General features: G+C 46.5%; 1 protein-coding gene across 2 annotated transcripts in view; it reads right to left on the bottom strand.

Moving 5' to 3' along the window:
* The window catches only part of LOC119173953 (suppressor of lurcher protein 1), a 376,626-nt gene that overhangs the window by 26,471 nt on the left and 323,893 nt on the right, over positions 1 to 26,262 (bottom strand). For both annotated transcript variants that reach the window (XM_075895055.1, XM_075895053.1), the window contains exons 10-11: positions 6,723 to 6,916; positions 4,722 to 4,760 (exon numbers count right to left, since the gene is read on the bottom strand). In XM_075895055.1, the coding sequence (XP_075751170.1) occupies positions 4,722 to 4,760; positions 6,723 to 6,916 (233 nt within the window). The remainder of the gene's footprint in view (positions 1 to 4,721; positions 4,761 to 6,722; positions 6,917 to 26,262) is intronic.

Genomic DNA, 26,262 nt, shown 5'->3' with positions numbered 1-26,262 from the left:
TCCATCATCCGCTTATGTGAGTGCTGCTCGGTTCCGCAGACGTACGCTTATGCAAGTCTTTAAAGGTTCAGCACTAACAAACTCTACAGAATATAGCCATTTATTATATCCCTGGCGAAGACTTTTGCCGCACTCGAAAACAAGAAGTAGCTATCACAAGGCTGCGTTGCCGGATACCAAATCTAAATTTCTACAAACACAGGTCTGCTCAGGCACCTTCGCCACTGTGTGCATTCTGTGATGAACTGGAAACAATAGACCATTTATTTTTGACCTGCAGGCGGTTTAACACATTACGAAAAACTCTATTAGAAATACCTTTACGTGGTGTTGGTATGGACTTATCTCTGCCTGTCATTTTGTCTTTCGGAGCTTCCGTTTCTGGTTTCTCTAATGCGACAGTATGCGCGGCCGTCCGGGACTATATTGATGAAACTAATAGGTTGACTAATTAACCAGTTTCATTATCCTAACATGACCACATAATTATATACGTATAAAATCAGATTATTGCTCTATTCTAAGAATAAATTCGTTTATGTAAATATTTGTATGCATTACATTAAGCACCACACTTTCCTAGGCTATCGGTAATCTTTCTGTTAAACCTTCATCATTCCAAATCTGAACAGTAAATTTTAAAACCACTCGATTCTTGGCCAATCCCCCACAGTTGGTATGCGCCACTAACAATAGGAGAACAACAACAACAACAACAGCGAAAGCTAGAAGAGCGGCCTTTCAGAGCTTTTTAAAAACACTTAATGGGTAACTACTGCAAGCACACTTGCTTGATACCCACTACGGCATTAATAATAAGCTTCTGAGTAGTAGGCCGGCATTCGCTATGCTATTTTTGTCATTCTTCTGAAAATCCGCTTATAAGAAATTTCCGCTTATAAGGAATTTTGTGCCTATCGTTCATGCAGTAGCTCACGACGATGAGGAATTTTGGCTGAAGTGGGTATGCGCCACAGTTTATAGGTAAACAAGAACAAGCTTTTGTAATCTGTTGGAGCATTGGACGGCCCACTCGTAACACTATTCGCATTGAGCGACAATTGGTTTTTCTTTCGCTGTTTTAGAACGCTTTCAAGTCATATTAACGGGATTGCTTTCCCGACATCAAGCCTGCCTAAGGTAAGTTTGCCAACCAATCACAAGCACCAACGTGACACCGACTGCTTGACGCAGAGGTAAAATTTTTTGCGTATACGCTGATGATGTAGCAGTGTGTTGTACCACGAAAGAAGAAAGTGTACAGGAGACATTTGGCGTTGTCAAAAAGTTTGGAGAAATTACAGGAAGTAGGGTGAATAGAGGAAAATGCCTGGGGCTTTGGCACGGAGATTGGACAACCCCAGATATATATGCTGACGTTCAATCGTTTAAAACTCCAGTAAAATACCTAGGCGTGCCTTTCCAGCACTACAAAGATACTAATGACTACTGGACGGAACAAATAAAAGAAACGAGTGAAAGGACAGTGCAGTGGAATGGTAACTGTCTCTCAATGTTTGCCAGAGCCACTGTATGCAACGTATTATTAATGAGCAAATTATGGTATGTGATACAGGTTTTGTGTTGATCACGAGTACGCGTGCTGCATAAAATATGTGCTGTCATTGTATGGGGGTCCACTTGGAAAAGATGTAGCAGGACGAATCTGTTCCTAAGAGTTAAACAGGTAGGACCAAGACTGTTACATCTGTTCGTGCGACAACTAGTTAATCGTTTTTTTTTCTTTCAAGATGCTCAACACCGCTTCTTGAGAATCGTATATATGCCAGTTTCGCTTTTGTCTTGTTTTCAACAACTTTGTGGTTTACACTGCAAGCATGTCCGGAGCCATGCGAAGTTTCTTTAAAGAAGTTGCGGACAGTGTCCGCTTCTTGTCAGTTCAGTTTTCCAATGAATACCTGTTTTCGGTCGGGCGAAAGAAATTGCATAAAGACAAATGCGACCTGATTTTTCTGGTTCATATGTATAGGTTACTCAATAATGGGGGAGAGGTCAATGATGTTCTTAAGCGTGTTAAGAAAATGCAAATTCAGCCAAGTGCAAAAAGCCTTTTTTTTTTAATTACACATGGACACGTTACCAGTAAAGCCCTCTTTAGAAGATAGAGTATTTTATATTCCATGGTGTTCGAACTGTTTGATCTGTCGAAAGCCGGAAACGATAGATCACGTTCTTTTGCATTTGTGGGGAGGGGTCTACTTCTGTGATGTTTTACAAAGAACTCTAAAAAAGGAACTTCCCTTACATTCACTGGGTATCAGGTTTTTAACAGTAGAAGAAGAGGATGGACTGCCTTTTGATCTTATAATGCTGCTTGTCCTCCATTGTCTATGGCGGGCTAGAATGGCCGGTTACTACTGTGACCCTGACAGGCATCCGGCGCGCGTGCTTTTCCACGAAAGCATTGTTCGATACATTGATATACTCAAACAACAAGACTTTGTTCAGAAATGGCTCTCCTGCGTTGAACCCCTGGTGAACCTAAATGAATTTTAGCCCTGTAACCACTAATAGTTCCGCGACTGTCTTGTCATCGGTTCTGTTGTGTATATTATTGTTCATAACGACCTATACTATTGTTTGTACCAAGTGAAAAACAGCTAATAAATAAATAAAAAAACAGCGTAGCTCAGCAGTAGAATACTGCGCTGGCGACCAGCGGATACGGGTTCGAGCCCCACTGTGTGTTTGGTGCTAGGTGTGCCAACAAGTCACAAGCACCAGCGTAGTTCAGTGGTTGAATACTGGGCTGACACCCAGCACACCCGGGTTTCGAGCCCCACTCTGTCTTTGGTACTAGGTTACGGACACCGGCGCGTGACCCGAGTTGTGATCTCAACAGCTTTCGCTGTAAAAAATGGCCAATCTTTCACTAATGAAGCCGTGCCAGGCTTGAAATATTGAAACTGGACGATTCTCAAGACTAAAACTGGTTGCTTCTGGGTCGCTCTAGGTCTCAGCCAGGTGACGCAGGTTGTTTCTAGGTTGTTACTGTGCTATAGGTCTCAGTGCAGAGAGGTCCGAGTTAAAGAACAGCCAGTCACAGACACGAGGCGGGCACGTCGTTGACCTTCAATCACTTCGGGTCCTTCTCGCAACCGCTATTGCCTTTTCCCGTTTTTTGTAGTTTCTAGTGCGGAGGAAAGGGAGGTTTCTTCAGCTCACCGCAGTCACTTCGCAGCGATTCGTTGCGCTAACGTATTGTTGCCTTCCTATTTTTTTAGCGGAAGTGGGACTTACCCAACTTCTGTGGCACACAACCATTTAGGATGAAGATAATCATTTAGTACGGACTGAACAACGAACTATTGTTAAACCGCTTCGCTCTTAAAACTCGGAGGGCGCTTGAAGTTTGCGTTCAGGATAAAGCATGATTGCGTAATTGGGAACCGCTCACATCGCCTTCTCAGTCGCTAGCGTAGCTTCGCTTTTCGGTGGACGCCACGCCGTGAGGAAAAGAACACACATGCTCTCGACATTGGCCGCAACATTCCTGCTGCAAGTACAGTTGCGAAGGGCCCAGTCTGCCATAATTATTTATTTTGTCGACTGGCGAAGCACCTGGTGCTAGGCCGTTAGGCAGCAAGCGCACCCCCGAATCTATACTCTTGGTTGGTGCTGTTGCTCACAATGACAAATTATGCTTTAGCACTCTTCAAGTTGTGGGCTTTAAAAACCATCCATAAGCAGCGCTATTCCTTTATTTTTGACCCCTGCTGCGATTCTACCCTTGTGTCACAATAAAATACATGCGTAAAAGAGGCTGCTCGCACTGCGTGGTATTCACGCATCCTTTTTTTTTTCTTTTTCAAAACAATTTTGTAGGCACTGGCGTACGTGGTTCGGTATTAGAAATCATGCTTGCCCCGAGGAAGTCCTAGCTTCGATTTCCACTCTGACACAAGATTTTTATTATTTTGCGTATACCTAGAATGTTAATTTGCGGGCCACATCAATTTTTCGCTCATAACAGTCGCCAGGATATTTGCCGAAAAATATCCTTAACACTACCGGGTTAAGATTGAATGTTCGAGCTGAGCGAGCAGAATTTCACATTCGGACAACGCCGCAGCCTATATGTGCTTTCGCTTTTTCAGAAGTGGAGCGGGCTCGCATACTGATGCAGCTTGCCTGCGATAAATGGGCTATTTTTTTGTTATCGGTGCCATTCGATGTGAAAATGGCGGTATAAGTGCACGATTACCCATTGGTGAATCCGTCTCGAAAAGGCATTAAGTTTTCCAGGTGCAACATAGCGTTTCCATTTAAAAATTCCGGCGTGCCTCTGAAGTTATACGGTAATCGATAGCGCCAACAGCAGGGCGTTTAACGAGCTTGTGAATTTCGGGAGCGACATTAAAGTATACCAGCAACAGTATGACGACGGGAATCAAACCAGCGCAATCGAGCGTATACCTGAAGGAGCAGCAATGCAGGCTGAATGTACACCATGGCAAATTAAAGGACGCGTTCTATGTGGGACACGCACATCACTCGCTAATTGATTGATTGGTGGGGTTTAACGTCCCAAAACCACCATATGATTATGAGAGACGCCGCAGTGGAGGGCTCCGGAAATTTCGACCACCTGGGGTTCTTTAAGGTGCACATCACTCGCTAATTGCTCAACCCCCGGGTTGATGTGAACGACAGTACTCAATAACAAAACAGGCGGAGAAGTCAGAAAAACTGAAGCTTACCACCCTGTGGATCCTGACGACCGGAAGGAATGCCAAAATCTGTAAAAAAGAAAGAAAAAAGAAAGCCACATTGAGTGGAATTAAAAAAAAAGATAGGGCAAGTTTGTAAAAGAGTAACGAAAACAGTTTTGAGCCCTTCAACTACGGTGAAGGTGGCAGCCAGCGCAGCCGGAAGGTTCACGTCGCTTCCGTGCCCTTTCACGCATCTGTGAGTGCTAGCACTTCTTTGATTCGCGATATTCTTCCTCCGAGCGAACGACACTCGTCCGTTACACAACAAGTTCAAAGGGCAACTGCACGCTCATCACAGCACTAGCAACATCTTTTAGGGTATACGTCATGAGACAAAAGAGCCCGGCGGAAAGTGCCACTACCGAGTATCGCGATACACGTGAAAAGTCGTCGGCGGTTGCAAGGGGCATTGAGTTTCGTAAAATTAACTAGAGGGGACACTGGCGCTGCGATCGTTCAGCGACCATATAGGAATGATGGGCAGTACACGCATTTGCCTAGTCCTCGTACTTGTGGACAGCGAATTGTGCTTGCGGCTTCGTTTGTTGCTGTGTTTAGGTTTTGTTTTGAAAGAAAGATTCAACCTTTTGAACTTCGTGACCCGATTTATAAAGGTAAGTCTAAAAGAATAACATGGTGAAGCGCAACCGCTGAGCATTTACTAACATTTGTTTTGTGAGAAAACAGCTTCAAGCCACACGAGAAAACACGGAGCCAAAAGCAGGCCAGAAGTACGAGACGAATGTGTGTACTACTCATCAGTCCTATGCTCGCTGAAGCGCCGTGCGTTGAAGCTCCCATAGACACTAGTGCCGAGCGTTGCAGCTCCCCTAGACACTAGCGTCCAGAGCGCCCACTAGTGTATATTAGGGAACTCTATGGCAAGGGGCACCTGTCAGAAGTGCGCGAAGGGAACCGGTGGTAAGGGTGCAACATGGAAGCGGTGAAGTCGTGACGACGACGCTTGGGCTCTGTAAACGAAGTAGTTTCGCAACAATACTGCGACGCACGTTTCTCGTTTCGATTTTGGTGCATTCGGTTTACACCCACAAAGGCTGCCAGCAATGCTCGGCGCAGACTACACCCCAGTGTTCCGAGAAGCTCCGCGATTGTAGCAGATCGTTTTGTTAAGAATGCGTGCAGGACGCGGACAGCCTAGCTTATTCCAGAGCTTGCGCGACCACTAGCAATAAGGCGGGAAAGTTCGAAAAGACGGTGCGTTCCAACGATGATTAGTTTATTGAAGGCCGACGCTCTGTTCGCTGCTATCGGTGTACGCACAGCGTGCATTGCCCGCTTGCAGTTCGATTTCGGGTTTTCCGCCCACAAGTTCAGCCAAATAAAGGGTTACGTATTTCCAAGTTCTGCTGGAGTCTTCTGCACCGTCACGACTACGTAAAAATACCATTGCTTTCACGGCGACTGCAGAAGTGGGACGTTGAGGTGTGTATGCAATTGAAGCGAGCGAACGAGCAGACCGGAGAGAAGGAAAGCATGCGCGTGTGCAGTACAAGCACCGAAACTTAGCGGTGAAGCCGTCAGAAGGCGCTGCGATGCAATTGGGCTCTAGTTCGGCGCTCTTGTTTGAAATAGCGTGTATGTGCACGTTAGTTTTTCATAAGCAACTGGGAACCACACGTTGCGGAGAAGCTGATGATGGGGCCATTTTTTTACATTTCTTGAAGCCGTGGCATGGCTGCAGCGATCTCGATCAGCGCCAGTCATCAACAGTCAAATTAACTACCGGTCTTCAACGCGTTATAGACATGTCGGTCAGCGACAAGGTAGGCAGGTCACCTGCAAGAACGGAGTACGATTTCACCTCATGGTTGCGTTTGCTAGCCAGACCTAGCACAACTTTGCAATTTAAAAGTAGCATATACTGCAACTATAAATTGGCACACATTAGCATGGTATCTGTAGTTTTGCTCTCGACTGTATATCCATACAAGTGCAAGAGCAGTTATGTGCATAAGAAACAACACTCACTGGTGACGAATTGGTAGATGGCCCGGAATCCCTTGACGCTGGGCGGCCTGCTGCCGAAGCTCTGGAAGATGACGGTCATGCGGTGCTCGTTGGACATGATCTGGTTGGGCAGCTGCGAGCCGCAGAAGTTGTCCAGCCGCTCGCGCTGTCCCTTGATGGTGATGAAGCCGATCACAGAGTCCACGTTCTCGCACCTGCGCCAGGGCAGGAGCACGTATTTGCAGATCGCGACGCTCGGCGCGAACAGCCACAACGGAAAGCCTGACAGTAGCATTTCTAGCCCTAAAGATGGCCGCCCTGGCTAGTCTGTGCACAAAGAAAATTCAGAGCCGTTAGACTCAATGCGAAGCTGCACTGCTAGCGGAGATGCGTGGTTCGGCCATGGCAGTATCGCTGCAAGTTTCACGCTATCACGTGTACACTGTCGTGCTTTATGAAAGGGAACACGCAAACGCGTGGCCTCGGTGGCTGCCTACAGCACCATCAACCGACAAGCGAACAAAGCACGTTCGCTTTCAGCGTCATCTATGGCCAAGCAAGATAACTAATCATGGCCGGTAGACAAGCGCTGCTAGATTACGTTCCCTCTCCAGCCGCGCGGCGAGTGATATCGGGTGATTACTGCAGCCTGCGCCGTGGTAGCACATAACGTTTGATATGTTGGCAGCGAACTACGCACCGCAGGCCAGAGCAGAGAGGGAGTGCAATTTAGCAACGCTTGTCTGCTGGTCATAACTCGTTATTATTTTTTTTGGCAACAGATGACGCTGAAGGTGAACGTGTTTTCTTTTGCTGTTGGTTGATGGTGCTGTAGGCAGCCACTGCAGAGCGCAGGCCACGCGTTCGCGTGTTCCCTTTCATAAAGGACGACAGTGTACTAGAAGCGCCGCACCGTGCTGCTGTGCTAATGCGGAGGTCGACTTAGATTCACGGCTCGATAAGTGACGCTGAATGACTGTATACGACAAACTTACCGGAGTAATCCTCAAAAATTCTTATATTACGTAAGGGCATTTCATCACCACGGGTCCGTCTCTCACAACAGGGATCAAGGGAATGAAATGGCGACCACCAACCGATAAGCGCAAGAATACCCCGCTTGGTTCACTTACACGACATGGGCCCCACACGTTTTTCATATTTGAAAACGCCCTAATCAAGCATTTTGTTTTTGTCGCGTGCTGCCGATAAGGACATTCCTATCTAACTAAAACGGGTGAGTTGAAGAGTGTCTTACGGAGCAGGTCCAAATGAGCCGATCCAGGCAGAAAGAGGTATTGCAAAATGATTGTCATCATCCCCATGCATAGCAGATATATGTGATGCACATCAGCGCTCCCACTGGGCACGTGCCAACCGCGAACAGTGCGAAGTAGTCATGATGCAATCAAATACTTGTCTCACCATTCGGTCACGTGTATATATACTAAAACGGCAGATTTGCAACGAAGGATTCATACAGCCACATTGCTGTAATGATAAAGACTTCAAACGATGAGGCGCGATGCAATGATTCAGCTCTTTTTCGAATCAAATTTTGCCCAACAGAAATAAGTAACACTCACAGTACAACGACAGAGGCGAGAGCAGTCGTCCATCGTAGAAAACACCATCGTTCGCTGGAACACGTCGGCTTCTATAAATGCTTTAATGTAGCACGTCCCAGCGTTATTGATGGTGGGTGGGTGGTTGTCCGGCAAGGCGCACATTAGTGCGCAGTGGCTACAGATGTAATTTCCAAAGCGTGCTAACCTATTGATTGATTGATTGATTGATTGATTAATTGATATGTGGGGTTTAGCGTCCCAAAACCACTTAATGATTTTGAGAGACGCCGTAGTGGAGGGCTCCGGGAATTTGGACCACCTGGGCTTCTTTAACATGCACCGAAATCTGAGCACACGGGCCTACAACATTTCCGCTTCCATCAGAAATGAAGCCGCCGTAGCCGCGATTTGATCCCGTGACCTGCGAGCCAAGTACCTTAGCCTACCACGGCGGGGCTAACCTATTGGCGTCATGCATACTAACCATGTGACATATTCGTAAACATTCACGGTAGTAATTAAAAATAACAATAATAACAATAGTTGGGGTTTTAATAATAATATTTTCATTGAGTTTAACGTCCCAATTGATTACTATATGATTATGAGAGACGCCGTAGTGGAAAGCTCTGGGAATTTGGACCACCTGGGGTTCTTTAACATGCACCGAAATCTGAGCACACGGGTCTACAACATTTCCGCTTCCATCGAAAATGAAGCCGCCGTAGCCGCGATTTGATCCCGTGACTTGCGAGCCAAGTACCTTAGCCTACCACGGCGGGGCTAAAATATTGGCGTCATGCATACGAACCTTGTGACATATTCGAAAACATTCACGGTAGTAATAAAAAATAACAATAATAACAATAGTTGGGGTTTTAATAATAATATCATCATGGGGTTTAACGTACCAAAACCACGATATGATTATGAGAGACGCCGTAATAGAAGGCTCCGGAAATTTCAATCATCTAGTGTTCTTTAATGTGCCCTGCCATCGCACAGTACATAGGACCCTACAATTTCGACTCCAGTGAAATGCTGACGCTGCAGCCGTGATTGAACCTGCGATCTACGGGTCAGCAGCCGAGCGCCGTAGTCCCTAATCCACCGTGACCAACAATAGTTGAGGTTTTACGTCCCCAAACAACGATATCACTATGAGAAATGTTGTAGTGAAGGGCTCTGGAAATTGAGACGGTCTGATGTTCTTCAACGTACGCCTAAATCAAAGTACACGGGACTGTAGCATTTGACCTTTCGGCCGCCCCGGCGAGGAGGTCATTAAAACGCGCGCGAGAGAACATTTACGGGAGAGACTCAACAGCGTATAGGGTAACCGCTAAAAGTTTACATCGGCGAGGTACACCTTAATAAAGAACTCATGAAAGCGACAGCGTAAAGCTCTTTGCGAAGCCTCTATCCTAAAGCCCACTGGGATACAACATAAAAGAAAGCTAGAGAAAGGAAGATTCGCGGAGGTCACGAACTTCCACAGCCGCAATGCGTCTGTGCTGCGCACCGATGAGCTGGGCCGGCAGTGCAATCCTCTTTTTTTTATCGCTTTCTTTTTGAAACCACGGCCTGCCATCAAGCTTTGAAAAACCCCCGCTGTGAAGAGTGCCCCTGGGATGGGGTGTCGCCACTTGGGTATCGCCGAGACCATACCGCACGCTTGCGTGACGTCTTCCTCCTCGGGATTCGTTTCCCGACCCCGAGGCCATAATCCGCTTAGCCTCACACACACACACCTGTGCTCACTGTACACCACCAGACTGCACAAAGCAAGGCTTACTCCCAACCTTTCCGCCCGATGCACTCCATCCCGAATTCCCGAGCTCGGGTCTCTGTATAATCTTCCGTGAATCCTCGGCCCCTCTCGCTGCTCATTAGAGTGCTCTCTATCTTCTCTGGCCACACGATGCATCATTTTACGACGACGGGGCGGCTGTGACGCCGTAAGTGTGCAGTTCTATGGGCAGCGGTGCGTGGCGATTACGAAAGTCGGTAATCGCGGTTATACTGCTGCGAGCGCGGTGGGCGTCGAATTAACGCGCACCTGAGCTCAGTCTCGTGCTGATTTGCTTTTGGGCGATGCTCACTCGGCTTTGGGATGCCCGCAGAAACCGACATAACGGAACAGCTACGAGTGATTCCGTTTGACAGGCAGCGCTTTTTAAGTCTCGTATGACGGTGAGAAACGGAATAAAGAGAGTCAACGGCCGGTGATCGGACAATTTCGGCATGAAATGAATAGGTACCACGAACCCGCCAGATAGCACTGCTGCTATTTGATCTTCAAGATGTGCCTACGAGAAGCGCCTGAACGAGAACAAAAGCACAAAAACGGAGAAGCGCATCTTGAGTCGCATGGTTGAAGTTGGTAGGCGAATACCTGATGTACCTAACGCTGCGTGTAATTTGTGCTACGTGTCTAATTTGATGTAAAGGTACGTGTATTTGCACCGAACTGTGACCTCACTCAGCCATTTTAAAATGGCCGTCGCTCACGCCACCCTCTTGACTACCCATAGCGCGTGCGTCGTTCAGAATATACTTTTTTTACGGCGATGGCTGTCATGAGATGACAACAACAACCATTTTTGGCGTCGTACTTGTCCACCGACACCACCGCCGGTGTCCGAAACCGCAAGCGCACGAAATAAGAAAAAAAGGAAAACAACGTGATTCGAACTCATGCCCTCTCCATGCTAGTCGAACATTCCACCACAGAGCCTCACCACTTTTTTTTCTTCATAGACAGAGCCAGTAAAGTGCTTGGAAAGCCCTTGCAAAAAGACCCTATGCAGGCTTCCTGACGGAAAAGGAATCGCATTAACATGCACAAAATTGCGTTAAATAATAGAAATGACAATGCCACTTGCGTAACAAGTGGGTCGTTGAATGCTTCCGACTAATTACGAAAGACTCAGCCATAATTGTTCATTGTCATCAGCCACCGCTTCAACAAATTGATTGATTGATTTGTGGGGTTTAACGTCCCAAAACCACCATTTGATTATGAGAGACGCCGTAGTGGCGGACTCCGGAAATTTCGACCACCTGGCGTTCTTTAACGTGCACCCAAATCTGAGTACACGGGCCTACAACATTTCCGCCTCCATCTGAAATGCAGCCGCCACAGCCGGGATTCGATCCCGCGACCGGCGGGTCAGCAGCCGAGTACCTTAGCCACTAGATCACCCTGGTGAGGCCCGCTTCAACAAAGTTCACACGGTGTCCTACACGTTATTAGCGGGTACCTCGCTTATCCTCAGAATGATGAATAACGGCATGGTGGACGGCTTCTCTACAACACAAAAATCACGATGACGTGCGGAGTAGCGGGTACCTCGCAAGTGTAGTTAAATTTGGAACACCATTAACATGTGTAACAAAGCGTGTTAGGTGAGTATAAAACAGTGCCTGAGCGCCACACAATGAAAATTACGAAACTAGTAGGCCGTTTAAAAGTTTCAACCTATTACGAAGGGCTAAGCCATAACTCTTCATCGTTATCAGGTGCCGCATCAACAAATTGCACATAGTGACGATGTGTAAGCGGGTACTTCGCTTATCTGCAGATTACCGAATAATGGAGCACTGGGTGTTTCCCTACTTCACAAAAAAAATGATGAGTTTTGATGTAGTGGGTGCCATGCATGTGTACCTTCAGTTCTGGCCCAGAAAGTTCACAAAAGGCCCCCGAAAAGCCGCTCTTCATGCTCTCGCTGAGACTGGGCTGCGCTTTGCGGAGAAGACTGACATTTTTTTTTCAGACCTCATCGCATGCTGCGTTATTAACCTTGGTAGCGACTACGCATTAATACGAAGAAAAAATAAACGAGGACACAGCGGCCTCAGCGCACAGAACGCAGCTATGTACTGATAAAAGGAAAAGAAGGCGCATATAAATACAAACAAAAACTTCAATCTTCGGCGAGTCATTTTCCGCCCTCGTTAAGGGTGTTCTTTTTCTGACAAGGGACATGACGGTGCGTCAGAAACAGGAATGTATAGCGCTCACCACAAAAACTGTAAAAAAAGAGAAAAAGTTAAGAAGTTGTTTCTTTTTCTGCTGTATTTTTTTGCAGCTATCACAAGATTAAGGCACCGGTGTGATTTTTCTTTGCTTTTTTCGAGATGCAGGCAGTAATTTTACGACGAAGAAAGATTCATTAGGGAGCAGGGATGAGGAGGGATGACGATAGGCATATGGCAGTGCTTCACCAGTTAAAGAGAATGAGAAGCGTACCATGCAGCATCCCGCGAAAACTGAAGAAACAAAAGCAGGACTGGCGAAGAATAGGACACTTGAAGCAGCTTAGCGGTGTCGTAAAGTAGCATGTAACGAGCTCAAGCATGATCGCTGTGTTTTTTTACATTTTTTTGTTCTAAACTTGTTCGTTGCATCTATACTGACAAGAAAGTTTCACATTCCATACATGGATGGGACATCGTGTTTGTGTAGTTGTTTTTGATCACCCCGACCGAGGTAGCTGTTGGATGCGCTAACGCAATTCATTATCGTGCTGTTCGGCCGATCCACTTTCGCTTAAGTCTTTTTATTGGATCAATGTCCGCGATCGCGAAAGCAGGGAAAAAAATGAGGCCGGTAACAATAATCCCATAAAACTTTGGCTGGAAAGCTCGCTGAATCCATTCAACTCGGGTTTTCAAGAGGCAACATTGCAAGAAAACTCTCTCCTCCTCTCTCTCTGTTGAGGAAAAATTGAAGGAATTTCAGAATGAATTTAATGAGAGAAAATATCAAATGTCGACTAACTGACGTGTGGCTATTAAGAAAGAAAGCTTAGCAATAAAAGAAAGTATTCTGCAGAAACAGATAGTAAGGTTGGACGTAAGGTTGGACGATAGTAAGGTTGGACGGAAGAAGTTGTCCTTCAAGCGTATAACCTTAATGAAAAGCAACACATAATGAAGCCAATGAATGTATAGAGAACGGTGAATGCACCCTTTGAATTGTATTGAAATAATTAGAATATGGATGTGAATAAAGTAAAGCGGATGACCCGCCGCAGTAGTCTGGTGGCTGGTGTGCTGCACCTGGTGACCCGCAGGTCGCGGGATCGAATCCCGGCTGCGGCAGCCACACTTTGAATTGAGGCACAAATGCTTGATGCTCGTGTACTTGGGTGTAGATGGTAAAGAACCCAGGGGTCAACATTTTCGGAGCCCTCTGCTACGGCGTTTCTCATATTCATATGGTGGTTTTGGGAGGTCGATTCCCAGCCGTTATATGAAGTAAAGCGAACGAAAAGAGAACGGATCGAGCCTACGACCTTCGCATTACACGCCCGATGCCCTATCAATTAATATGCGGCGGCGGTCGTCTTCTCGTACTCTTTATCGTGTAATTATGCGCATGCAAACCTGGGGAGTGTTAGTCAACGTCTCTAAAAGCCATCACGGCGTGTGTGGACCATGGTTGTTTACTGTTGCACGTAGCACGCGATCTTTTAACGAGCAGACAGCTGTCCAATAAGCTCTCACATGCTACGCGAAGGCACCAAGTCTGCCGATGTGAGACGCTAGCTATGAATAAAAAAAAATGAAAAGTGAAACTTCGGAGCTTGTTTTTGTTGGTTGTATACTGTTGTAGGTTGTTGGTTGTAGTTCGTTGTACTTTGCAAACGGTGCCATCTTTCGGGGGGAGGGGGAATCCTGTGACGTAGGAAAACAGTGACTGATGGTAAAGGCTGATGAAAAAGAAGTGAGAATGGAATAAACATAAGGTATGAGCCAGGCCGCGTCTCCCAGTCATCATAGCGTCACACGCACACATATATAAAAGAGCTCTGAAAACTTCCTGCTCTTTCTGCAAGCGCAAGTGGCACAAAGGTACCAGGACATCGAAACAGAGGAATCTTACGAAACATTTCGGATTGACCAGATGTGGACACATAACAGCTTCTCGTTGAATTTTAAAGCTCAGAGCCGACACGACCGGAGAAAGTTATGTATGCGAAAACTGAATGGAATGTGCATACCGGAGAGACGGCAACTGCACGTGGAAACACTGCGCTTGCCCTGGCGGGTAAGCTCATAAAGTGTGCCTGACTACAGATTACCCAACTCTTTATGTCGTACTAAAACATCACAAACCTGCGCCATTCAATTCAGTTTGCATACTTGAAAGACACTTTGCTACTCCGAGTAAGTTAAGCAGGTGGCGGGGGGGGGGGGGGGGGCTCTTGGAACATTGAGCTAGCCGTTACGCAAAACATTGTTACGTAAACGTGCCTGTTATCTGCATAAACCCGCGGTGTTCTTGAGCGCCGTTTTCGGGGGCTCTTTTCGCGGGTTCTGACTCAAGTTCTAAGCACAGTACCTTTTGAAGAAATTCGGGCGCTCGGGGGGCTGTAGAGGTAATTTTAAAAATCGCCGTCATTGTCATAAGAAGTGTGGAACTTGTTACACGTACAACTTATGCAAGGCTGTTACGTTATGCTAATATGCGGATAAATTATGCCCGATGTAAAACCGAGAAAGTAAAGAGAGAGCGAGTGAGAAACACGGACAGCACTTTTATTTTGGTGGCAGCTTGTACAGGTCCAATCTCTGTTTTCTTTTTTTTAAAATTGTGTCTGACGTAGACATTACTGATTTAATGAATTTAGCATAACATTTTGGTTGCTTGGTTGTAACAATGTAATTTTCACACACACACACACACACACACACACACACACACACACACACACACACACACACACACACACACACACACACACACACACACACACACACACACACACACACACACACACACACACACACACACACACACACACACACACACACACACACACACACACACACACACACACACACACACACACACACAAGCACGCGAAGTATACGGTATACCAGAGGAAGTAGACAACAATGTGCGCACTGCGGGAAGAACATGATAAATCACTGACTTGCCTTCACATCTACCTATATAGCGCATCCTGGAGGTGTCAAAGTACGTCGTCCTGTTGGCACTTGTAAATGTGCTTGCTGTACAATAAAAAAAGACATCCTGTATAACGTTGATGCACATGTCCTGTTCCATTCTTACAGCGAGAAACTACACTAACAAAAATTGCTCGATGGTCCCAGACGCTCACAGAGAGGCGATTTTCGCCAACTTCGCCAACGTGCTCGCCTCGCAGATTCTCTCCGCAGACACCGACGAGTATACTTGCGGACAGCCTTGAAGTCCACCATGTGCATAAAATTGAGACGGTGGCGGCTCGAGGCGCGACTCCAAGCGACAGGTCCATTGTCGAGCGGCCGTCGGAGGAAACTTTCGAGTGAGGACACGATGGAGGCTTATTATTCGCTCTCTTTGCGTGACGAGTCATCCTTCATGAGACACGCCGAGCAGCTCGCGATGACGGGCGAGGCGACGATTCATTTGTTCGCTGAAGCGCTGACGACGGCAGAGCCACTCTTTGGCGAGTGGCTTGTAGTTTCGTGATGTAAAAGAGCTACTCCGCGAATAAGAAGGAATATGCGGCACTTAAAAGAGCCTCGGATACTGAGTAGTATATCACGCTTTAATAATACTGCGCAGGGTATTTCTCCAAGTGACGCAAAGCGCCCGAGACAGTTCCCCAGTCGTCCTATAACCACGTATCACAGTAGGTTACAGACCAGGTTTCGTAAGCTGTTATATATACGCGCTTGTGTTCGCGATAAAAGGATAAAAACAACAACAAAAGGGGTGAAGAAATAATGTTAATGTGTAGAAAAGCACGAAACAAAAAACTGAGGAGCTGCAGGTTTGATGTATGCGTAAATCTACCTAACAGTAGAACGTCATACTTGCGAATAATATCAAATAAAGTAGCAGTTGATGGCATGGGTAGCCTATGCCGTAAAGTGCTTTGAGTAATTGAGATGTCTAGTTCAAGAGAAAAAAAGTTGTCTTGCGATACAAGATTTGAACCCTTGAACTAGACAAGGTCTGCTTTATGCACATCAGTTGCATGTGTCTGTTAGCCGGTCGTCTATAGTTAAACGTAAAAAGGACGTTCAAAATCAGGGAGGCGACTTGCTGTTGCACCTTGCATGTGTTGCATGAACGACGTGCTTTTGTATGTGCATGTATTTAACCCGTGCAATAAATGCAGTGTAAGTTGAGTGTCTGTCCGTGCAAGCTAACTTAAGCGCGTGTAAGTTAAACCCATGCAAAGTTCAGGCTATGCAGTTAAGCTCGTGCAAAGCCTGTGCAAGGTAAGTGTGCTGCACCCCTATCACATTACTTTTTTTTTGTCATCCATTCTTTTCTGAGTTGTTCCAAATGCCTAACCATTTCTGTGCCAACTTAAAGCGATAACTGTCCGGTGAATTTTCTGTCACACTAGACGAGCGGTGGCACAAAGAAATAAGCGTACAAAACAAGATAAAATTCCTTGCCAAAACAACGTTACAGCTCCCCTCGCCCCCTTACCGCCGCCGCCTTTTGTGGGTGAATCTCATGAATCTCATAACCAGAGGGCTACACAACACAACCAGACCTGTAGAATTTGAACATATCTAAACCCCATGTGGTGCGAAGGGGAGTAGAAAGCTAGTTTATTGATGATAGCAATCTGACATGCCAATTTCGAGCATGAAAGGACATGTTGATAATCGACTGAGATGAATGCATGCACTTATGTGATAGATCAGATGCTCTCTATGAGGGCGACGTCATTTCATATTTTGTCTGTTTAAAAAAAAAAAACCTTATGCTAAAAAATTTCTCAAGAGGGCATTTCAGCCAATCACTATGTAGGACATATTGTTAGCGAAGCGCGCTGACCAATCTGAAAACAAGCCTACGAGATAGGAGTTTTGTGAATTCGCCCTCTGGTGCGCAACGCTGCACATATTTAGCTAAAACATTGCCTCCGAGATGGTGGGCGCGCAGCGTGTCGCGCACCCGGCGTCTCAGAGGCCATGGCTAAAAGCACGCATAAGCGCAAGAGACGGGGAAGGGTAGATGTAACGTGCTTTCCTCCTCAGGCGAGCAGCGTGACACATGGCCGTGACGGAGAGTGTCGCGTACGAGGATTACGGACGCGTCAAAAAAAAAAAAAAGAGAGCGGAGAGAAATATGTGGGCGGGAAAGACTTGGAGGGTTTCGTCGGATCGAGCCTCGTACGAGAACAGCAAATCCTGGACTTATACGCCAGGACTTTGGCGCTCGTGATAAATCTCCGTCAAGAGTGGCACTCCATGCGCCACTTGGAAGGAGCGCCTGGCGCGCCATCTATCGTGAGTCGGAGCATTCGAGCGTACACAAGCGGCAGCCGGAGAAGAAAGAAAAGGCTGGACGAATGAGCAATGACTCCGCAGCAACGCCAGCGCAGCGAGCAGTAAACAGCATCAACATGCACTGCGCACAGTTCCCGAGAAGAACCGGTGGATCTATCGGACGCCGCATAAAGAGAGAGGGAGAGCAAGATAGCATCGGACGAATTTGCCCAAGGAGTGGGGCCACCAGCCTTCGAGAGGAAGGAAGGCTTTTTTTTTATTTAGTTGCGCGCACAGAAGTTGGTGCTTACTTATTCAGGTGTCGCAATGCGAATATCGAAAGAAAATCGGCGTAATATATTCACCTCCGGTTGTACGTGCTTAAGTGTGATTCATCGAAGAAAAAGTTAGAGGCGCAAATAAAGACCTCAGAAAAGGTAAACCACCAGCAGGAACGACGACGTTGGCATGCTATGTTTCTCTTCTCTTGCGTCTTTATCTGCATACACCAATTTTTTTCATAATAAAGACATATCAACCAGTGGAAGTCAGTACAACGTTGTCTTTTGTCCAGAAAGTGCACAACGGCCCATGAGGTGAAGCTCCTGTTGAGGGACGCGGATTACTGCTGAGGTGTCGCACTCTGATGCAGACACTTGCGGGGCTCACTTTTCTTTTCTATATTCAACAATCCCCCCCCCCCCCCCTTCCCTGAAATTCGGATTGATTTGGCTTCCGCGGCGTTTCGCAACGCATTATAATGCAGAAATGCGTTATTATTGTGTGAGAGTTAGCAAGATTGCGGAATTTGGCATCGTGAATGACAAACCTAATAGTCGGCGCGTGCCGCAATATTAGTGATGGAGCACGACGATGGCACGAAGGTAATCGCCATTGAATTATCATGTTGGGAAACGCCTAACAGTTCAACAAAGGACGCTGATGCAAAAAGTATTATTTTTTTTTTAGTAATAGTCAAGAAGGCACGCACACTGAACATGATACAGCTGCCATAATATCAATTTCTGGGGTTTCACGCACCAATATGACGATAATATTACGAGGCACGCCGCATTGGGGGACTACGGATAAATATCGAGTACCTTGGATTCCTCAGCGTGCACTTGTACCTAGGCACACGGGTGTTCATTTCATTTTAACGCATCGAAATGGCGATACACCTGCAATCGTGAGAAGACGCCACAGCTGTATATGTCACTAGTCGTACGAAAGAATGACGCGCTACCATGCCATATAAACCAGTAGGGACGCATACTAACGCACCGCCATAGATCTGGGTAACCTGATAGCCTATAGCAGGGTTGCCGTTGGGCAAATTTTAGGGGGAGTCAAACTTCAAGTCAATAAAAGTACGGAAAATAGCCATAGCATTTAATTTTCGTGCTACATTTGTAGCCAAACAGAAGTAAAGCAATGTTTTGAACACAGTTTTTATTAGTAAACAATAACTTCACCTTGAATAGGCGAACACGCAGAAAAAATAGCGAAATACTTCCCCCGCTCACTTGATCTTTAGGGCACAGGTTAGTTGAAAATCATAAAGTTATTGCAACTCCAGTGCTCCTGCATGGAGTTTTTCTAGGATAAACACACTTCTTGCCAGAGTGATTTTAATCCCGTAACTCAATAGTGGCATTAAACGTTCATGTTTTTCCTCAGAGCCGCAGCCGAACTCGACTTAGTAGAGTTATCTCTATACTATAGTCCAGCTACAAGAATCGAACCCTGGTTCAAGATTAAGACTCACCGTGGTGGGTCTACAATGCTCGAATGCCGAGTGCAATGTTGTGGAGTCGGATCCCAGCTGCACAGGTTGGATTTTCGATGGAGGCGAAAACGAAAGATGGCCATGTACTTAGATTTAGGTGCGCGTCAAAGAACTACGTGTGGGCGCCACTTTCGGAGCCCTCCACGACAGCGTACCTCATAATCATATCGTGGTATCGCAACATGTATCGCAATAATCTCTGTAGATTGGGAGCCCACCTTCATTTCGTTGCGGATATATCGTTTTTGTGGAGTTTGCACGGGAACACGCGCTGCGCTTCAGCCTAAAAAAATAAAAAAAAGTAGCGCGCAGCGTCAGCATAGACGGTGGGCAGAGTCAGCATCGGGATCGCGAAGCATTTGCTTACGTGGCCGCAACTTGGTCACTCTGTCTCTGCATCGTGCCACACGTTGGGTGCCGCAGTGCGCACCAACCGGCTGGCGGACTGAAAACCTGCACGCGCGCGTCGGCAACCACGACACGAAAGCTTTGAAAGAATGGTTATTCTTAAGGTTTCTGTCATATTTTATCTGCGAGTTATGACGTCTAGTAAATGCGCCAAAATATAGTTTGAAAGTAGTCATGTAGGGAACTTGAAATTTCCATCGCAAGACGGGATTACAAAGTAGTCCATTGGGAGCAAAGTATCAACCAACGCCGATCCTGGCCAGCAGTACACCCTTCACGATGCACATAACTTCACGTGTATCTAGTATACGGTGCCTACCACCTCCCGTGACCGTGTTGCAAGCATGGACGTCGCCACAGTCAGAGTCGATCTGCTTATAGCACAGGTCGCATCTCCAATCTTCAATATCGCGTGATAACATAGTGGCATCCAGTTCACAAATGTGCATTGCCGCGGGCACATGCGGTCCGCCTTCGCTGGTGGCGATGGGTAGCCAGGTTCTTTTGCTTGTATATTTGACACGTGGCGAGATTGAGGCAGCCATAGGAGGAGGTAGCTTAGTGACACCAAACGTATAAAAATAATCGTACGCATCGGAAACGCGGTTTCGAAAACCTGCCCGCTAGCGCAGTCATATTTCCACCCCTAAATCAGTTCTCCAATGAATAAATCTTGCGACATTCAGAGCCACACAACCGGAAACGATTTCCAGCTTACATCAAAATTTTTTGTACCATCTGCTCCTCATATTTTCTACTTGAATAAGTTGCCTAGGGTCGATATATTTTGACAGACCGAGAGGCATGTTAGAAGCAGGTCTCACTTTGAAACTATGGGTACGTAAGAAACCGCAAAAAGAATAAAAAGATGATACACCCGCTAGCTTCACGCCAAAACTCCAACGCTTATCTAAAGCAGTTGCTCGCAATTCTGGGAAGTTCAACTCCCCTTTTATCTCCGTTTCCGTTCCGCGACAGCCGGTCGACGCGTTTGATGAAAATGCGAATCGCCGCGGCATTTCGGAAGTTCGGCATCCCTCTTGGTCAGTCTTCTCCGTGCGCGTGTACTTTACGACGTTCATGCCCGACGGACTGACCGAAATGGTCGGCGGATGACTCCCATATATGAAACTGTGTCTATATATATGTAAAGGAGGCATAAAAGGCAGGCTTTGGTGCTTGTTCACGTGAGACACCGAAGTATATACATTTGAAGCACAGACATATGCGTACATGAGGCAATAATGGTAAAAACGTCTATCAGGTTTAACATAGTAAGAGACAGAAGTGTATATTTCGTGGCACCACTTATACTGTGCAGTATACTGCAGCGCACGTGGCTGCTCGTAGGGCATAGTAAATGTAGAGGTCCTCCTCTAAGTCCTATTCATTTTCAAGCGAAGCATACCAGTCACGGATTTCGTTGGCATCGTTGTCGTATAAATAAAATAAATAAATAAATAGGTAAATAAATAAATAGATAGAGTGGTGCCAGCCAGGTATAGAAATGCGGCTCTCAAAGCTGCGCTGGTGACGTGCGCACTCGTGTGCGCTGTTTTCCCCTAAATTTTGCTCTCTCGAGTGTGGGTTGATCGGCGGTCAGTCATTTCTGATATGGCGATTCGATCTTTTTTCCGAGGTCACTAGCAGATTGGTTGTTGCCTCATTTCAAACATTCAATTGTTTGGATGTGAACGCACGACCTGACGTTCCGGCACCTTAACATGAGGGCACGCCTACGCGAGTGCGTAGGCGCGCCCTCCCACCACGCCCGCAGCCAATCAGAGCCATTTCGATACCACCGGGGAAAACAGAAAGAAAGAAAGAAAGAAACAAATAAATAAATAAATAAATAAATAAAGAAGGAAGGGTAGTACGACAGACACGCACAACCTAAGCTTTCTTTGTCCCCATATTCCCGATAGGTCAAGAAGGGCTTCTGAATTTTTCTATGCTTGGGTTCGTGGCGCCCTCCACCTACGTTATCTTGTAAAAAAAATGCTATATTCACAGACAACTTTATGTGTGAATGAAGCGAACGTTAAAGAACTAAATCGCGCGCAAGGCAGTGCCGATGCACGTAGTCGCAAAATAGTGCTCGTATTTTGTGCGTGATATATCAAAAACATTGCTACAATAACGAGACAAGCACGACGAAAAAAGCCGAAGAGCGCTTGTCGTGTTAGCGCAGCAATAATATTTTTGATATCTTTTATTTTATGCACGTAGCTCTTTGAGGCACGACGCAGCTCACACCAGCGAGGTATTTCTGCTTTACTGTATTCGCACTTTCCAGATAAGCTAGCGCCACCATGCGGACTTTTTTCGGAAGCCTGAAGACGGTGGTGCGCTCTCATCGTAGTCGTGCTGCACCGTGGCGAAAAACGGGCTACGAGCTAAGAGCAAACGCATGTGTAGTGTCCCTATCTCCTAACCCACTCCTGTTTCACAGCGTCCGTGTCACTCGGCTACTTTGAACGATCGTTTCGCAGCTCGGCCGGCGCGAGGAACCATATACATCTCGTCATAAACGCACGTGTGGCGCTTTGTTTACATCTGCGCTATAGCCGCTGTTCGCTCTAAATTATCGCATATTGTACAGCGTTTGCAAAACGTGACCAGCGATAAACGCTGCCCCTCCTTCGACAATATATATCTCTATGTTTAGTGCTTAGAGACACCAGAGGCCCGAAAGCCGCCTTATTCTCGAGACGCCGATGCTTTATAGAGTAGCCTCCATCACCTCTCGATTCGCCATATTGAAACGCTCTCCGCGCCACCTACAGGTGTCGGAAAGTGCGAATACACGTTGTCACTTTGCGTTAATGCACGCGCGCGAGAAAGTCGAGAGTACTACTTGTACCTCAAACGCTAAGCTACGTATTCATAGGTATGAAACGCGAATTCCACAACAACGGGAGACGCACGCCATACCAAACCACTTCGCGTAGCGCCTGCGCAGAAGCTCCGCCGTGTATAGTTTTCTCTTCGTGGGCAAGAAAAGTCACACGATGGCCACCGGTGTTGGCTCGCCATGAACAGTGACCTAACTATCCCACCGCCCCACCGACAGATGAAAACAGGCCTCGAGATTATGTGTGCTTGCTCTAAACGTGAGTGTAAGCGTAAAAATATTCGAGTCTACTGATGGGGTCAATCGACAATAAAAGGAGCAAAATGAAACCAAAATAAATGAATTTGTACGAACGCTGACGTCGCGTAGACAAAAGAAAAAATGATGCTTCGTCAGACAATCTAGTGCATTGTTTTCTCACAAAAGAAAGCGTAGTGACAGAAACTGCGTCACCTCACTAGGTGCATTTTGAGAATGGCTAAGAAAGCGGTGGGTCACACAGTAACGTACATTCAGCTCTTGCTTTCGCGTGCCGTTAGTAGAGCTAATAAACGCTTTTCTTTGAGCTCACAAATCCAAAAATACGCCAAACGTTTTTGAAGTACCTACAACAAATAGTGTATGGTGATCACAGAAAAAGAAAGCAAGAACATGAGAAGGTCATACACAGAAAAAACAAAGTCAGATCATACTAGAAAATTAACCTAGAGCTCTAGTTTTGTCGGCAAAACAATGGTGTTTAAGATGCAGACTATGTCCAGACCAATGGTACACGTACACGTATCTTTACATGCACGTCGGTCAAACCAACGTACTCGTACTTGGTTTAAAGCTCTTCACTGCGGCGTCACTCAGGAAACACTAATAAGGCCTCAGGAATGAGAGCAGCGAAATTAAATTTAATACTGTTGTTCGCTAGACAAATCCGGAAGCAGCTGGTGGTCAGCACGGTTCGTTGCAGCGTATATAGATGACGCCCAATGAATTCTTTCGAAGTTACTATATTTGTAGCAATCCATTGTTACGATTGAGAGGCCCAAATTCTTTCGCGCACATCTCCGCAAGGAAGTCGGAGGAGTTAAAAAAAGGAGAGAAAGAAACAACGTAATTTTCCGTCCCGCAGGATTCTGACCACGGCAGCAATCTTCGTAGCTCGGCATCTCCGTACGGCCCAGTCTGTTCTATTTTTTTTGGGGGGGGGGAGAGGGGAGGAGTAGTCAAGGCAACGTTACTGTGTCCAATATAGCCGTCCTGCTGACGACAGCGCGTTTAAAAATTGCTCTCCAGCGAGTTCGCAAAAAAAAAACAGAAAAGACTAAAAGAAGACCGTAGGTTAAAAAAAGAAAAATGAAATCGACGGTGCTGACACTGTACTTCCAAGAAGTCTCAGTGTAGACTTGACGTTTTCAGTGATTTCCTAACGTCGACCAGCGAGCCGAAATGAAAAAAAAAAATAAGTGACGTTGGAGCTCGTTGGAATTGCTAAGCGCGTCGTTCATCCAGCGGGCCTACATCCAAAGGCGCTGGAGCGACAATGGTGTGACACAGGGAAAAGCAGCCGACGATGAAGCATATTTCGCAGCGCAGTTGGCTGCAAGTCTGTATTCCTCGACGAAAGACTTCAGGGGTGGAGCTAAAAAATACACCGCGCTTATACGCTCGAGGTAATAACGAAACTTGACAAGATTGTGGTAATGATTCGCACAGAACTTAAAGGCAAAAAAAGCACAAGGTCATATGTTAGATTGATTGATTGATTTGTGGGGTTTAGCGTCCCAAAACCACCGTTTGATTATGAGAGACGCCGTGGTGGAGGGCTCCGGAAATTTCGACCACCTGGGGTTCGTTAACGTGCACCCAAATCTGAGTACACGGGAAGGTCATATGTTAGGATCAATTGAAAACTTCTCCGGAGTTGTACACTTCCTGCTTTGCTAAATACCCCAGCAGATGCTCGGTCGCTCCTAGACAGTGGTAGTGAGGCACACATCATTCAACAACAACAGCTTGCTAATTCACGTCTTAATCCCGTTGCGAGCTTTGCCAATAAGGAAATTTCTTGTACGCAGGCGATTCATGTTTAAATATTGCCTGCAAGTGTCGTTCAGAAGACCATTCTTCCGAGCTGTGCGACTGGCTGGATATACGAAGTTCAAGCCAGCGCGCCGCATTAGGAAGCTTCACCACGCTGCATACATTCACCAGCAAGCTGTCGGCAAGCTATTTACATACACCATTTACTCCTGACGGTGCGCGGAGCTCTGGGTTGGCAGAGGTTTGTTCCCTGCCACCCGCGAAACGGCGTAAAGGGATGCAATTTAAAGCTCGTCGCCCCGATCTCTTTTTGGATGGACTTGGGATGCGTGCCCCCGATTTGTATACACTGTACTACACGACACGCTCGCCCGCTCTCGCGTGCTTATCTCTTCAGGAAAGGGGGGGGGGGGTGGAGAGAAAGGGGCACATGCAGCGCTTTCACCGCAAATATTACATTGAAGCTATAGACTACATGAAAGCCATTCAGTCCGCTGCAGTGCATGTGGTTGCGGAAAGACTGAGCTGCTGGCTAGAAGAGTCGTAGTAGGGACTAGTTGGTTGCGCATAGTCGACACTTGCAGCGCGCTACTCAAACACAAAGAAGGTCGCACGAAAAGAACACACATGATCACACAGCACAAGCACTCTGTGTTGTTTTCACGCGGCCATCTTTGTGTTTGAGCAACGTGCTGCAGGTGTCGAGCTATTCTTTCTGCATATGTCATTTAAATTGATGGCTATCGTAGTTATAGCTTCGCCCATGAGGCGAAACTGTGACTCTTTAATAGTGAAGCTGCTTAAGGCAGGTGCAGTTTGTGCGGCCTTTCAGGTATGTGCCCGAAAATGGGGTTAATCCCTTTAATAAGCCATGGCCCACTAAAATGAAAAAAAAAATCGGCAGATCCCACGTACCTTAAGAATTGATGTTATGCGAAGCGCGCGGAGAGAGGGTGACCGTGTTGCAATCTTTCTATGGAGCGACACGTTTTTGACGGCGTGCGCGACGTGTTTTTGACGACGTAGGCAAAGTGTTTGACGACGTACTCGGCGGGATATTGACATTGTTGATGTCTTGACCAGCGCGTCATATTCGCCAAACCATTTTACCCTCCCACACTAATTTTGTTTGACAGTTGAACCACAGAATTTTGTTTGACGTCAAGTTAAGCGGGTGATCACGAGACAACCCAGACGTAAGCGGATAGATAGATAGATAGATAGATAGATAGATAGATAGATAGATAGATAGATAGATAGATAGATAGATAGATAGATAGATAGATAGATAGATGCCAAAAGTGCTTGCAGTATGCTAAGAATTGCTTCGCATTTAGAAAAAGATAAACCCAACAGTTGTTAAAGAACCCCAGGTGGACTAAATTTCCGGGGCCCTCCACTATGGCGTCTCTCATAATCATATAGTGGTTTTGGGACGTTAAACCCCACATATCAATCAATCAATCAAACCCAACAGTTGGCCCACGGGTATGTGCCACAGAAATGAGGGCGGCCTATCAGAAAACTATCATCTCAAACGGGTATGTGCCATAAAAATTTGGGTAAGTCCGACTACTCAGCATTGCTGCACACTATAGACAGAAAGAAGGCGATAGTCAGCCAAACACTTGGGAATGGGAAAGGCAACGGCGGCTG

This window comes from Rhipicephalus microplus, chromosome 5 (genome assembly GCF_043290135.1).
Source record: "Rhipicephalus microplus isolate Deutch F79 chromosome 5, USDA_Rmic, whole genome shotgun sequence".
In the NCBI taxonomy this organism is placed as follows: Eukaryota; Metazoa; Arthropoda; class Arachnida; order Ixodida; family Ixodidae; genus Rhipicephalus; species Rhipicephalus microplus.
This window is presented reverse-complemented; position numbering and strand designations above follow the sequence as displayed.